We start from the raw sequence: 15,781 nt of genomic DNA on the forward strand, positions 1-15,781 counted from the left end.
GCTGGAGGCAGGTTGCAGGAGGGATGAGAGAACAGGTTTTGGGGGGCAGGCTGCATTACCTGCAGCTGTCTGAGGGAGGGAACAGTAGGGGGGGAGCAGGGGTTACACCCCTAGGGCTGGGGTACAGGGTGCAGATATGGGGGAACCTCACTGAGCCTGCTGGAAGACTGGGGAGGTGGAATGAGGGGAGGGGTTCTGGGTATAGCCCCTCATGCCCCCTAGAATGGAGCCCCTTGTGCCCCCCACCCAGAGATGCCTCCAGGCCCAGCCTGGCTGCCAAGTCACCAATTGCTCCCCTGCCCTGGGGGGCTGGCCCATATGGGAAGGGGGTAAACCCCCCCACCAGCCACCATCCTGATTAAACTGGCCAGTTCCTGCCATGAGCCTCCCCCTAAATCTCACCTGGGCTGCAGCTTGGGAGGCAACTAAGGGATGGGAGTGGGGTGGGGGGTTGCTGGGAGTCAGGACTCCTGGGTTCTATTCCTGGCACTGGGAGGGAGGGGGGTCTAGTGGTTGGAGCAGGGAAGGCTGGGAGCCAGGACTTTGTGGGCTGGGGGGGGGGTGTTTTCTGTTCCAGCTCTGGCCCCCCTCGGTCCCTGTGTGACCTTGGGAAGTCCTTTCCCTTCTCTGTGGCACCGTTTCCCCATCAGTGACGTGGGGGTGAAAACCTGATTTCCAGAGTGGGTGACTGGGGGGTAATTCACTGGTGTGTGAAGATTCTGGGATGAAAGGAGCCGGGGAAGCACAATGCATTATTATGGAGTAGAGCAGGGGGCTGGGAGTCAGGGGTCCTGGGTTCTAGCCCCAGCTCTGGGAGGGGAGTGGGGTCTAGTGGTTAGAGTGGGGGGGGGGGGGGCTGGGAGCCTGGACTCCTGGGTTCTAGCCCCAGCTCTGGGAGGGGAGTGGGGTCTAGTGGTTAGAGCAGGGGTGGCAACTGAGAGGCAGGACTCCTGGGTTCCATTCCCAGCTCTGCCACCAGTTTACATGACCTTGGGCACATCACTTTCTTTCCCCCTGTGTAAAATGGAAATAACCCCCCCCCCATCCCATTTTGGGTGAGGGGCTTAGACTGCACCCATTAATCCCTCCTGTCTCTCTCCCGCACCCCCTGTCACTGGCCTTGCCGGATCCAGCAAGAACCTGGGTTTCCCCTGCCCCCCTCCCTCGAAGCAGCACCGTCTCTGAGCCGGACCCCGGACGCCCCCGCGCCGTCATGTCGACCATCAATCCAGAATAGTGAGTCCAGGCTGCCAGAACCTGGGGTTGCATCGCATGGCTGGCAGGAGGTGGGGGGGGGATGCTGAGCAAAAGGTGGCTGTTGTGTGCAGTGAGTTGGGTGGGTCTCAGCCCGGTTCCTGGAGGGCAGCTGGCATTGCTTGCCCACCCTGTAATTCTGGGCAGTGGGGCACGGGGGAGCAGGGGGTAGAGATGGGAGAGCCCTGGGATGGACTAAGACACAAATCAGCCGTCTCCTGCAGCATCGTACCACCCGGTTTCCCTACCGTGCGCCCCTGCAATATGCTTGGATTCCCCTCACTCTGAGGGCAGCCTGCCCATGCTGTCCACCTCCGTCTCCTTGGGTGCTTTAACTACTTTTAAAAGGGGGTGGGGGTGCATCACGTTGGGGGGGGGGGAGGTTGTCCTCAGAGGAGATATAGGGTGAATGGGGGGGGACATTAAGCAGATGGTGGTGGGGAAATATTGGAGGAGTATGGAAATGTGCCCAGATGTTGCAGGGGGGGAGGTTAATGTGCCCAGATGTTGGGGCTGGGGGGGGTTAATGTGCCCAGATGTTGGGGCTGGGGGGGGGGGTTAATGTGCCCAGATGTTGGGAGTGGGGCGGAGGGGTTAATGCGCCCAGATGTGGCACCCAGACGGGAACAGGACCTGTTGGGGGGAGGTGTCCATGTGCATATGGGTGGGGGGAGCCCTGTGTTCCCCTGGCAGACATTAGAAGGGATGGGGGTGGTTGCTGGGGTCCTTGGCCTTGTGAGCGGGGTGATATCGCTCCCTGTTGGCCACCTGCAGCCACTGCAACCACCCAGCCCACTATCGGGGGCTGGCGGTTCCCGCGCTGAGTCCGTCGTTGGATCCCTGCGGGCGGCTGTTTGGCTGCAGCGGAAGGGGGGGGTTTACTCAACTGCTAGAATTGCCCCCCAGGACATTTCAGGGAGTCACCCTCCCCTCTCCCCAACAGTGACTACTTGTTCAAACTCCTCCTGATCGGGGACTCCGGGGTCGGCAAATCCTGCCTCCTGCTGCGCTTCGCGGTGAGTATCGGAGATGATGATTTATTAGGTGTATTACGGTAGTGCCCAGGCACCCTGCTCACAGACCAGACCCCCATTGTGCCAGGCGCTGTACATTTGTATTGCTGTTAGGTGTATTACGGTAGAATCTAGGCACCCTGCTCATAGACCAGACCCCCATTGTGCCAGGCGCTGTACATTTGTATTGCTATTAGGTTTATTATGGTAGCGCCTAGAAGCCAGGTCACCCACCCCATGGGGCCTATGGACACTCCTGACCCTAACAGCTCTTCCCTTCTCCGGGCCCAAGGAGGGAGAGAAAGCCAAGGGCCCTGATGAAGGAATTTCTCCCATCCAGTGGGGGAAGCAAGAATGATGGGAGGGAACAGAGTCTAGTGGGTTAGAGCCGGGGGAGGGGTGGGAGCAGTGGGGAGCAGTGGAGAAGGGGGCTGGGAATCAGGACTCCTGGCTTCTCTTCATAGCTCAGTCAGCCCCTCGCTGTGCGACCTTGAGTGAGTTGCTGCCTTGTTCCCTGCCTCAGTTTCCCCGTTTGTGACGTGATAAAAATACCATATGGCCTGAACCTGAGGGGTTGAGGGCTTGTGCATCTTACTAGGGTAAAGCCACTGTCCTCTCCAGGATGGAATTGGAACTGCTCATTTGTGTGTCCTAGCCCCTGTGCTGCTAAGAGCTGATGGGGATTCTCCTTTAGCTTCGGTGGCTAGGCTTTTAGAGCAGGGGGAAGCAGGTTCTAAGCTTTTTGTTGCTGTGACGTTCCTAGGGGCTGTGGGGTGGGCAGCACAGGGGCACCATGATGGCTGTGGGGGCTGGGGAAGGCTGGGGGGCACTGCCGGGCTCCCCCCGCCCCATCACTCGCTGTCCCTCCTCTCTTCCCCAGGATGACAATTACACGGACAGCTACATCAGTACCATTGGGGTGGACTTCAAGATCCGCACCATCGAGCTGGAGGGGAAAACTATCAAACTCCAGATAGTGAGTTCACGGCAGTCGGGGGTGTCAGGACCCCTGGGTTCCATTCCCAGCTCTGGGAGGGGAGTGGGGTCTACTGGTTAGAGCAGAGGAGGGCTGGGAGTCAGGACCCCTGGGTTCCATTCTCTGTTCTGGGAGGGGAGTCGGTTCTGGTGGGTTAGAGCGGGGGAGGGCTGGGAGTTGGACTCCTGGGTTCTATGGGCTCTGGGAGGGGAATGTGGGGTCTTGTGGGTAGGGTTAGGAGCCAGGGTCAGAGGTTCAACACATTGAATGAACAACAGACCCGGCTGCAAAAGTGAGAAGCTCTCCCTCCCCCCCCCCCCAACTCCTGACCCCAACTCTCTCCCCCACCCATGAGATCGGGGGGTTGCATCCAGACTCAGCTGAAGCTTGATGGCACCTCGCTCTGACCTCATGACGCTCCCACCTTCCTGGATCTGAAGTTGCTTTCTGACCCATCCATGAGGACGGTGGGGGAGACCTTAAAATTGTTCAGGGTGTCGCTGCGTCTGATACACGCAGGGAATGGGAGGAGGGGCATGGCACCAAGGACGTATACGTGGGAATAGCGCGAGCGTGTAGGGGCAAGATCAGGAAAGCCCAGGCGAGGAATGAGCTACAGCTGGCAAGGAAGGTTAGAGACAACGAGACGGGGTTCTTCAAATACGTCAGGCGAAAAAGAAAGATCACGGGCAGCGTGGGGCCGCTGCTCGGTGGAGAAGGGGAGCTGGGAACGGGAGATGATAGGAAGGCAGAGCGGCTCAGTGCCCACCTGGCCTCAGTCTATCACATGTGACCGGACGACCACAGACAATAAAGGGGAAGGGAGGCAGATCGGGATAAAGTAAAGAACACGTCACAGATCTTCTGACCAATTTGAACGAAGTCAAATCAGCAGGGCCGGACGCTGTTCACCCAGGGCGCTGCAGGAAGTAGCTGAAGAAATCTCGGCGCCACTGGCGATGATACAAACACATGGATGACAGGAGAGGTCCCGGAAGGCTGGAGAAGGGCCAACGCAGAGCCCATCTTTAAAAAGGGGGGAGCCGGGGAGCTATAGACCAGTCAGCCTGACTTCGATACCTGGGAGCTGCTAGAGCCATGTAGCAAACATTCTATTGGTGATCGCCAGCAGGCTGAAGGGGTGATCGCCAGCAGGCTGAAGGGGTGATCGCTAGCAGCCAGCGTGGATTTACCAAGAACAAGTCCTGCCAAACCAGCTGGATTCCCTTCTTTGACGGGGTAACTGGTTTGGTGGATGGGGGAATGTGGTGGATGTCATATACCTGGACTTCAGCAAGGCTTTTGACACAGTCCCCCGTGACATTCTGATAACTACGCTGGAGAAATGTGGGCTCGGCGGAACTACCATTGAGTGGATACATAACTGGTTAAACAGCTGCAAACAAAGACTAACGATGAATGGAACGATGTCGGGTTGGAGGGAGGTCTCGAGGGGGGTTCCCCAGGGATCTGTTCTGGGTTTGGTGGTGTTTAACATCTTTATTAATACCCTGGATGTAGGTATAGAGAGAGCAGACTGACCACATTTGCAGGTGACACAAAGCTGGTGGTGGTGCGGGGGGTAGGGGGTGTTGCCAACACTTTGGAGGGTAGAGCTAAGATTCAGAGGGATCTTGATAAATTGGAGAACTGGGCTATAGACAACACAATGAAATTCAACACAGACAAATGGAAGGTGCTTCTGTTAGGGAAGAAAAACCAAATACAGAATTGGGGGTAACTGGCTTGGCAGCAGCGCCGCTGAGAAGGAGCTGGGAGTTGTGGTGGATCCCAACCTCAACATGAGTCAGCAACGCGATGCTGTTGCAAAAAAAAGCAAGTGCGGTTTTAGGTTGCATTAACCGAGGCATAGCCTGCAAGTCCTGGGAGGTGACAGTACCGCTCTGCTGGAGAACAGTGTCCAATTTTGGTCATCAATGTATAGAAAGGATGTAGAGAAGCTGGAAAGGATCCAGAGGCGAGCGACAAAGATGATCAAAGGGTGGAACACAAGCCGTATGAGCAAAGGCTGACTGAGCTGAGTGTGGTTAGTTTGGAAAAGAGGAGATGAAAGGGGGACACGATAGCGGTCTTCAAATACTTGGAAAGCTGCCATCAGAAAGATGGAGAAAAGTTGTTCTCTCCTGCCACAGAGGACAGGACAAGGGGCAGTGGGTTCAAACTACAGCCCAGCCGATCTAGATTAAATCTCCCCTTGCTGTAAGAACAGTAGGACAATGGAACAGACGCCTTTGGGGGGCGAGGGGGGGATCGTTTTCACTGGAGGTTTCAAAAGGAGGCTGGAGCCATCTGTCTTAGGTGGTTTAGACCCAACAAATCTGCACCTTGGCAGAGGGTGAGACTAGATGACCCTTGTGGTCCCTTCTCACCTTGTGCTTCTATGATCTCTTCATCAGGAGTGCATGAGGGGGAGCTGGGGTCTGTTTTGGGGGTACAAGAAGGGGTGGGGTCTATGGGGTGCATGGCAGGGCATCGAGGACCTATGGGGATGGAGGCACAGGGTAGGGCATCTGGGGTCCTTTTGGAGTGCAAGAGGCGCTAGGGTCTATTGGGGATCTGGAGGCTGTGTGGGTCCAGGATAGGAGATCTGGGTTCTGTGGGGCCTGGGAGCTGGAATACGAGCTGGCAGGGCTGGGGGGTACAGAGTGGCGGGTTGTGGGGGTCCAGGATAGGAGATCTGGGTTCTGTGGGGCCTGGGAGCTGGAATACGAGCTGGCAGGGCTGGGGGGTACAGAGTGGGGGGCTGTGGGGGTCCAGGATAGGAGATCTGGGTTCTGTGGGGCCTGGGAGCTGGAATACGAGCTGGCAGGGCTGGGGGTACAGAGTGGGAGGCTGTGGGGTACAGTAGATCTAGGATCAGTGTGGGGCACAGGGTGTGTGTGGCAGCCTTCTAGAAGCTGCATTTAATAAACTACAAACCAGCCTGCTGGGGCCGATTCCCCTTTTGCCCCGTGGGGCAGCAAACAGCGGGGTTCATCCCGGGGTGGGAAGGAAGCCTCCGTTCCCCCCTCAACCCTTATGGGGCCTGTCCTGCTCCGTTCAGATGCCCCACAGCAGAGCCCCGGGAGCAGCCATTTATCAGCTGTGACTGGGGGGGGGTCGCAGGGTCCGTCCAACCGCTGATCCCACCCTCCAATCCCAGCCCTGTTCCGCAGTGGGGGGGCCCCGCCCCTCAAGGCTCCTTGCTGCTCCACCTCCCTGCCAGTCCCCATGCACAGGACCCTAATCTCACTCACGTGCCAGCCCCTCTGTGCCAAGAATGGCCCCTTGAAACTCCCCTCCCCCCACGCAGGGTCCTCCCTGGCCAGCTGGCATAAGGGGCCTGCTCCCAGTTACAGGGCACTGCATGGACACTGATTGGGGGTTGTCCACACCGGGTGCCGCACGGCCCCCAGGCGAGGTCGGGGGTTCCCCCGTCACGCCGGGTGCCGCACGGCCCCCAGGCGAGGTCGGGGGGTTCCCCCCGTCGCGCCGGGTGCCGCACGGCCCCCAGGCGAGGTCGGGGGGTTCCCCCCGTCGCGCCGGGTGCCGCACGGATCCCAGGCGAGGTCGGGGGGTTCCCCCGTCGCGCCGGGTGCCGCACGGATCCCAGGCGAGGTCGGGGGGTTCCCCCGTCGCGCCGGGTGCCGCACGGCCCCCAGGCGAGGTCGGGGGGTTCCCCCCGTCGCGCTGGGTGCCGCACGGATCCCAGGCGAGGTCGGGGGGTTCCCCCGTCGCGCCGGGTGCCGCACGGATCCCAGGCGAGGTCGGGGGGTTCCCCCCGTCGCGCCGGGTGCTGCACAGACATGGAGTCCCTGCCCCAAAGTCCTGACCGCCGAAGTGGCCCGAGGGAGGGTGGTTCTCCCTATCCAGCAGCGGGGGGTCCTGACAGGGCCAGCTCCAGCGCTTTTGCCGCCCCAAGCGGCGGGGGGGGGGGAAAAAGCCGCGGTCGGTGGCTTTTCAGGGGCAATTTGGCGGCAGGTCCTTCCCTCCGAGAAGGACTGAGGAACCCGCCGCCGAAGGGCCGGACGTGCCGCCCCTCTCCGTCGGCCGCCCCAAGCACCCGCTTGCTGCGCCGGTGCCTGGAGCCGGCCCTGGGGCCTGAGATGCAGCGACTCACATGGGGAGTTAGGGGCAGAGCTGGGAATTGACTCTGGGGCTTTCACCCCAAGGCCAGCCAGTCGGGGGGCTCAGCAGCGCCCTCTGCCGAGCTCAGAGCCAGCGTGCCATCATGGTCCCGTGTATCCTGGCTGCTCCCTGTGGGTGGCGCCGTCCGCTTGTTTCCATCATCCAGACAAGCTCTTTCGTGTGTTTCTCCCCCACCCCGAAGCGAGCTTCCCCTAGCAGGGACGTGGCTGGAGGCAGAAAGCTGCTGTTTTCCCTGCGTTTGCTGCTTATGAGGTGTGGGGGCCATGTAGTGGTTAGAGCAGGGGGCTGGGCACCAGGGCTCCTGGGTTCTCTCCCAGGCACTGGGAGGGGAGTGGGGTCTAGTGGGTAGAGCAGGGGGGCTGGAAGCCAGGAGTCTATTTCTGACTCTGGGGAGGAATGCTGACCAGAGGCTAGAGCTGGGGGGTTGGGAGTCCGGACACCTGGGTTCTATAGTCCAATAGAGCGGAGGATTCAGAGCCAGGACTCCTGGGTTCTATGGTCTAATAGAGCGGAGGATTCAGAGCCAGGACTCCTGGGTTCTATCCCTGGCTCTTGGAGGCAGTGTTGTGGGAGGGGCTGGGCGCCAGGACTCCTGGGTTCCCTTTCTAGTGGTGGGAAGGAGCATAGTCTATGTGTCTTTCTTTCCCTGCCCTGCAGTGGGACACGGCCGGCCAGGAGCGCTTCCGGACGATCACGTCCAGTTACTACAGAGGCGCCCACGGTATCATCATTGTGTATGATGTAACAGACCAGGTGAGTCTGACCACGGAGCCCTTCCTAAGGGAGGGCGTTAGGCTAGGTATGGACTTGCCCTTGGTTATAAATGACTGTGGCTCATCAGTGTTCTTCATCCTGGGGTGGGACATGGCAGCTGTTTATACCGGAATCATGTCACCCAGCACTGAGATGCAGCCACCTCTGGGGTGGGACATGGCAGCTGTTTATACTGGAATCATGTCACCCAGCACTGAGATGCAGCCACCTCTGGGGTGGGACATGGCAGCTGTTTATACCGGAATCATGTCACCCAGCTCTGAGATGCAGCCACCTCTGGGGTGGGACATGGCAGCTGTTTATACCGGAATCATGTCACCCAGCTCTGAGATGCAGCCACCTCTGGGGTGGGACATGGCAGCTGTTTATACTGGAATCATGTCACCCAGCACTGAGATGCAGCCACCTCTGGGGTGGGACATGGCAGCTGTTTATACTGGAATCATGTCACCCAGCACTGAGATGCAGCCACCTCTGGGGTGGGACATGGCAGCTGTTTATACTGGAATCATGTCACCCAGCACTGAAATGCAGCCACCTCTGGGGTGGGACATGGCAGCTGTTTATACCGGAATCATGTCACCCAGCTCTGAGATGCAGCCACCTCTGGGGTGGGACATGGCAGCTGTTTATACCGGAATCATGTCACCCAGCACTGAGATGCAGCCACCTCTGGGGTGGGACATGGCAGCTGTTTATACTGGAATCATGTCACCCAGCACTGAGATGCAGCCACCTCTGGGGTGGGACATGGCAGCTGTTTATACCGGAATCATGTCACCCAGCTCTGAGATGCAGCCACCTCTGGGGTGGGACATGGCAGCTGTTTATACCGGAATCATGTCACCCAGCTCTGAGATGCAGCCACCTCTGGGGTGGGACATGGCAGCTGTTTATACTGGAATCATGTCACCCAGCACTGAGATGCAGCCACCTCTGGGGTGGGACATGGCAACTGTTTATACTGGAATCATGTCACCCAGCACTGAGATGCAGCCACCTCTGGGGTGGGGCACAGCGGCTCTGGATCATGTCACCTAGTGGAGAGATAAAGCTACCTCTGCATTGGGATATGGCAACAGTTTCGACAGCTGTATAGAAACTACACAGCATTTTAAGGCCGGAAGGGAAGGAGAATCCAGTATCCCAGTGAAAGTGCAGAGGAAAATGGAATGGTATCTGCATGGGGATTTGATTTTCAAATGAATGGCCCTTTTGGGGGGGGGGGGGGGGGGCTTGTGTGTAGTAGATACAGACCTGGCTGCCTTCTGCCATGGGCTGATCTCAGATGCGGGATTTCTTCAGTGAAGCGGTGCTCTGCCTGTTGTTCAAAACAGCTGCCACATTGATTCCACCCTAGAGGCAGCTGCATGTGTTTGGTGGGAGACCTGAGCGTTGCGTGCGAATGATCTTTGCATTCTCGCAGAGCGGCTCCGTGCTAGCCAAGGGCTCTGTATCAATAACAACACCAACTTTTTAAAGTCGAGGAGGAGAAATCAAGTCTTGCTGGAAATGTAAATGAATCTGCTGGGCTGAAAATCCCAACACCTGTGTGGCCAGGAGTGTCTTGGGTCTCTTTAGTTGGGGGTTGGTCCTGCTTTGAGCAGGGGGTTGGACTAGATACCTTCTGAGGTCCCTTCCAACCCTGATATTCTGTTCTAAGAGGGTAGCCGCTCCAAGACTGGCTAGCTCCGTTGCTTGGGGGCGGGGCTGTGGAGCCTTTCCCTCCAGGCTGTGGGTTCGAGTCCCGCTCAGGGGAGTAATGCCTGAGAGTCGCTCCCAATTAATGGTCGCTTTGGGGGACGTGTGTGTGAGTCAGAAGCTGGTGGGTCTCAGTCCAGTTTGGACGGGAAGGCGCCCTTTATTTGAGACGCAAGTTGACATGAGCATTGGCCTGCTGAACCCAGGGTTGTGAGTTCAATCCTTGAGGGGGCCATTTAGGGAACTGGGGTAAAAATCTGTCTGGGGATTGGTCCTGCTTTGAGCAGGGGGTTGGACTAGATACCTCCTGAGGTCCCTTCCAACCCTGATCTTCTATGATTCTATGTTCCCCTGACGTGTATGGGCCAATCACACCCTGGCTGGGGATGGACTAGGTGAAGGCTGATGGGCCTGCCCCCAAATGTAGATGGGGATTAGACTGCAGGCAAGGCCCTTGCCTTGACCCCCTGGGAGCAGGGAAGTGCTGGGCCCCTGGAGACGTCGTTCAGAGCCTCTCCCGTCTCCGCTCCCCCCAGGACTCGTTCAGCAACATGCACCTGTGGCTGGAGGAGATCGGCCGCTACGCCAGCGAGAATGTCAACAAGCTGATCGTGGGCAACAAGAACGACCTGACCTGCAAGAAGGTGGTGGATTACACCACGGCCAAGGTCAGTACCGGGGGGCAGAATAATGCACGTGTCGCACACTTAAACCCCAGCCCACAAGCACCGGGGGAGGGCTCCCGTGAATAACCAAGCTGGCAGGGCGAGGCGGGGATCTGCCCGGCACTCACCGTGGCCTTTCGTGTTTTCCCTCCCCCGGGGCAGGAATACGCGGACGCGCTGGAGGTGCCGTTCCTGGAGACCAGCGCCAAGACCGCCACCAACGTGGAGCAGGCCTTCGTCACCATGGCGGCCGAGATCAAGAACCGGGTGGGCAGCGGCCTCCCCCACAGCGACAGCCGCCAGCCCAACCCCCGCATCCAGAGCGCCCCCCTGCGGCAGGGCCGGGACGGCGCGGGGGAGGGCGGCGACGGAGGTGGGGGCTGCTGTTAGGGAGGGGGTTTTCCCCCACCCACCTACCCCGTGGTGGGGAGCTTCTCCGTGTCTGGGACTACCGCTGGGGGCCAGGACGGCTGGGCAGAGGGGTCCTTTGCAGCACCCTATTTATTTGCAATAGATTTTTACAGGCTGCGATACCTCTCCAACCGCGTGGGCGCGCCCTCCCCCTTGGCTAGCCAAGAGACACTCAGGGCCGGCTACTGATCTGGGCTCCTGGTGGGCTGAGCTACTCCAAGCTCCATCCTCTCCTCCCCCAGTCATTCCCAATCCCCGCTGCATGGCCATACAGCCAGCCCTGCTCTGCACCCTTCAGGCCTCTGGAAGGGTCCCAGCTGCTCCGAACAGAGCCGGGCCCAGGAAGGAATCCCCGAATGCCGCAGGACGCGCAACACCTCCCTGCGTGGGGGTGGAAGGCGACGTAGCCACAGACGGAGCAGCGAGGAACTGTGCCGTGACGCCCAGGACAAAAGCAGAAAGCGCCATCGTCTGTGTCCCCTCTTAACGCAGCCTCGTGGGCGTCTGGCGCCGAGTTAGCATCTTTTTCGTGTCCAACTGCTTGAATTTCTCCCCCCTCGGCTCAAGACTGAAGAGCGGCTTGAACATTCAAAGCTTGGGCGGAAAGGCGGCTCGAGCCGGGTCCTGCAGCCGGAGGCGATTTCTGACAGCGGGGGCCTTGTTAATCCAGAGCGAGATCCCGTGGCTGGGCGGAGTCGGCTGGAAAACGGGGTGCTGGTTTTTAACACCATGGGCGGTGAGCCAGTGGAGGAGGTCTCTCAGCGCCGGGCTGGAGTCTTCATCACTCTGGCGTCTCAGCGAGATTGCATGCCCCGTTCGAGAGCCGCGCGAGCTCCACCACCAGCTAGGGGCTGAATGCTGGAATTCTGGTGTGTGAGGCACCAGCCCTTGGCTTACGGGGAGGTTTTTGACTAGAAAGATTCGAAGGAGGGTCAAATTTCAATCCTGCCTCCCTGGCAGAATTTCCCTTCCCCCCCCCCACCCCCCCGCCGGTTTGCAACCCTCCCCTCCCCCCTTTGCTCACAACTGATGTTTTTAAAAGCTGCCTCCAGCCCATGGCGGGGAGAGTTTGGCAAGATCCCTCCCCACTGAGCGGGGCCATGTCGGGACAAGGACCTTGCTGCGTTAATTGGCTCCAGAGCGGGGCGGTCCCTGTCCTGAGGGGTGGGGGATTTAAAGGGATGTGTGTTTGATGGGGGCAGGAAGCTATGGGGGGGGTGGTAGAAGTGGCAGCTGGGTTAATAGACTTGCTGGAAAATTTGCCCTTGGTATTTATCTTATTGCCTTTGAAATACAGTTAACTCTAACAGCAGCTCGTCTGCCAGGGCTTGACTGGCACGACCCACCGCTGGCGGTAGGTCGTGGGCCCCAGAAATGGCACGTGCCGGCCGGGGCCAGCAGTTTATCCCTGCTGTTTAACACCGCTGAGAGTTTTTAGGGCTTGCGGGTGCCCTACGAATTAAAGGCTCTATCTACAATTGATTCCTGGAGCTTTGCATCTGTCCAGCGCAGAGCACTTTGCCTTAGTTCCATTTTACAGATAGGGAAACTGAGGCACAGAGTGGGGATGTGACTCACTCATGGGTCCCCAGCAGGCCCAGGGCCTGTGCTAGGAATAAGATTAGGGTGGCCAGTGCTCTAACCCCTCGGCCATGCTCCCTCCTGCCTGCGTCGTATTCCCCAGCCAGGAGGCCCCAGCTACCTCACTGGGGCTCTCGCTTTTCTTAAGGCCGGTCTGAAGCGACTCGAACAACCGCCGGCAGCTTTAGAGCAGAAGGAAAGGTTAAACTAAACAGGCCAGTCAAGCGAGTCCTTAACAGCTGAGGAACGGGACGCAGGACAGGAACGGGGGAGCCAAAAAATCCCACATGAGGGACCAGGTGACCTAAAATAGTTTGGATCTCAGCGTGGCCGACTGTGAGCCTTTAATGTCTAGGGATTACAGAGACAGCTCAGGCTGTACTGTACCTGTTAGTTTAACCTTTGGCCTAAGCAGCCGGTTGTGTAAGGGCCCAGCCCTCTGCATTAAAGGTCGTACCGCTCATTGGTGTCACCCCAACATACAGCCATCCCCCTCTCCCCACCATCCCCCACACACTATTAATTTCAGTGGGAATAAGGCACCTAAATCTCTTCCAGGAGCCAGGCCAAACCCTCTGAGCACGGGCAGCGGTGCCCTGATATTCGATGCTTTGGCTTGCAACTATTCCCAGCAGCTAAACGGGCCGGCCGGCCAGCGAGGGCCCCAGAACGGCGTGCACACGGCCGGATTGGGGTGGGGGCCGCGGGAGGGTGCAGCAGGTGAATAGAGAAGGAGAGGAGCCTGGCGGAGCAAGGAGGGGGGTGGTACCTCGCAATGCAGCCGTGGGGAGAGCCGTCTGGCGCTACCCTGTCCTGTCCTGATGGCTGGACTTCAGCAGGGCTGTGGATACAAAGAGCTCCGAGGACGACCCCAGGTATGTAAAATCTGAGCTCAATCTAGCTAATGGATGAGTGTCATTAACCGCTGGACATGCTTCCCTGCACCTGTAGGGGGCGTCTCTCTCACGCGGAAGCTTCCCACCCCAGATGTCCATCTCCAAGCGTTCTGCTCTAGCTCGCACCAGGACGCGCCGGGCCAGCGGCTCTGGCCTTGGTCGGACTCGCTGGTCCAAATGGTCTCTTATGGCTGAATCTAGTTGCCGGAGCAGGCCATGGACAGGGGGTGGGGGGTTCCCACCTCAGCCGCTGCCCAGGAGCCAACGGGGGAAGGGCAGGTGTTTCAGTCTGTGACAGCCTCACGCATGCCAGGCTGGGGAGGGGGTGGGGAGCAAGGTGCAATACCACATGCTCTGGGCATCAGGTCACTTTCCGCACCTGGGCTACTGCTCTCCTGCCATCCGTTTACACAGCCCGGGGGGGAAAGGGACCTAGATGCAGGGACCTAGGAGTGCCATGGTCTGTTTCCGCACATGGGCACAGGAGGAGGGGTGCAGGGGCTGGGTGAAGGGGGCACAGTGCAGGGTTAGGGGCGCAGGAGGGAGGCGCAGGGCTTACGGGTGCGGGGTGTGTGTGCAGAGATTGGGACAACGGGGGCACAGTGCATGGGGTGAGGAGCGGGGTGCCGGGGTTGGGGCGAACGTGGGGTGGGGAGCCAGGGGCACTGGGACAGGCGCCAAACTACAAGTTCACCCAGGGGACCATTTTCCCTAAGGCCGGCCCTGCCAAAGAGCAAAAACTCCCAACGGTGTCCAAACAATCCCTCGCTGCCTGCGTGTTTTCCACCCCGCTACCAGGGAGCTGGAAGCTGTTGTGGTTTCCAGGAGGCAGGTCCCCACTCCCGCCCCACACACACAAACCCCAGCCAAAAAATAAAGGCACCACCGAAAGGTTTGTAGAGAGGGAGAAATCGGGCTAAATGCCTGGAATTGCTGGGCCAATCTGGTGCGCGAACCCATCAGTACAGGCAGGTTGGCAGCTGTGTGCCGCCGGGGCTGAACCAGCCAGCCCACCCTGGTAATTCAAAGCCCACTCCAATGAAAAGTGGGCATTGGTCACAGCCCAGCCCTGGCCCCTCTCCCACGCAGCATGGCAAACAGAGTTTTTCACACAGCGCACAGTCGACCTGTGGAACTCCTCGCCAGAGGACGTTGTGAAGGCCAAGACTATAACAGGGTTCAAAAAAGAACTCGGTAAATTCATGGAGGATAGGTCCATCAATGGCTATTAGCCATATCCCCCTGTTTGCCAGAAGCTGGGAGGATGGATCCCTTGATGATTACCTGGTCTGTTAATTCCCTCTGGGGCACCCACCATTGGCCACTGTTGGAAGACAGGCTACTGGGCTAGACAGACCTTTGGTCTCACACAGTATGGCCGTTCTCATGTTCTTAAAAGCCCTAACCCCAACTCCCTAAATTTGCACCAGCGTCTTGATTTTACTCCTTGGAGGCCTCTCCCAGGCCAGTTATCTTGGGTATTCTTGCAGGAGCGGTGGCCAGACCCCCCCTGGGCTAGTTCACGTCCTACCAAGTGAGGTTGTCCACCGGGAGCCGACTGGGGGAGTGGCACCATGGAGCTCTGGGAAGGGGGTGGTAGCAGGAACAGGGCATAGCAGTATGTGGCATGAGGCCGGGGAGTGGGCAGGGTTCAGAGCGATGTAATAGTTAGACGGACAGGGCACGTGTGATGGGGCCGGGCAGGGGGAGCTAGGTTAGGGGAACCCCTAAGGACTCGGACCAGCCTGGGCTGCCCGGGCCCGGCCTGGCTCTTACCTGTGGCCAGATTGCTCAGGAAATAGGGTTCTGGCAGCTGCTCTGAGTCTACACAACACAAGCGAGAAAGTGCTGGCAATCCCGCGGGGGGTGGGGGAGCAGTCGCTTTAGGGAGCACCCAGAGCCTCCGCCCCCATCCCCCGCACAAGGCAGGACTCCTTGGTTCCATTCCCGGCTCTGGGAGGGGAGTGGGGTCCGGCGGTTAGAGCAGGGGGGCTGGGAGCCAGGACTCCTGGGTTCCATTCCCGGCTCCAGGAGGGGAGTGGGGTCCGGCGGTTAGAGCAGGGGGGCTGGGAGCCAGGACTCCTGGGTTCTAGTCCTGGCTCTGCAGGAGGAGTGTGGTCTAGTGGTCAGAGCAGCGGGGGGCAGGCTAGTAGTGAGAACTTGGCTTCTATCCCTGGCTCTGGGAGGGGAGTGGAGTCTAGTGGTTAGAGCAAAGGCACTGGGTTGGTGAGCTCAGCCTTGAGGGCCAGGCGTTCCTGCTGTCCCCACAGCTGCCCCGCTTGTCTGTGCCAGGTACAGGAGAGCGAGGCAGATGCCCTCTAGGGGGCACTCCCCCTTTACCCCCTCCACCGTGGGAATTTG

General features: G+C 59.1%; 1 protein-coding gene across 1 annotated transcript; it reads left to right on the top strand.

Annotated features, from left to right (window-relative positions):
* Window positions 1-1,213: 1,213 nt before the first annotated feature.
* LOC135892973 (ras-related protein Rab-1A-like) lies at window positions 1,214-10,922 on the top strand. The gene is made up of 6 exons (XM_065420755.1): window positions 1,214-1,236; window positions 2,198-2,270; window positions 3,148-3,243; window positions 8,050-8,145; window positions 10,404-10,535; window positions 10,695-10,922. The coding sequence occupies exons 1-6, from the start codon at window positions 1,214-1,216 to the stop codon at window positions 10,920-10,922; spliced, it is 648 nt and encodes a 215-aa protein (XP_065276827.1).
* Window positions 10,923-15,781: the final 4,859 nt, after the last annotated feature.

This window comes from Emys orbicularis, chromosome 21, assembly GCF_028017835.1.
Source record: "Emys orbicularis isolate rEmyOrb1 chromosome 21, rEmyOrb1.hap1, whole genome shotgun sequence".
Classification (NCBI taxonomy): domain Eukaryota; kingdom Metazoa; phylum Chordata; order Testudines; family Emydidae; genus Emys; species Emys orbicularis.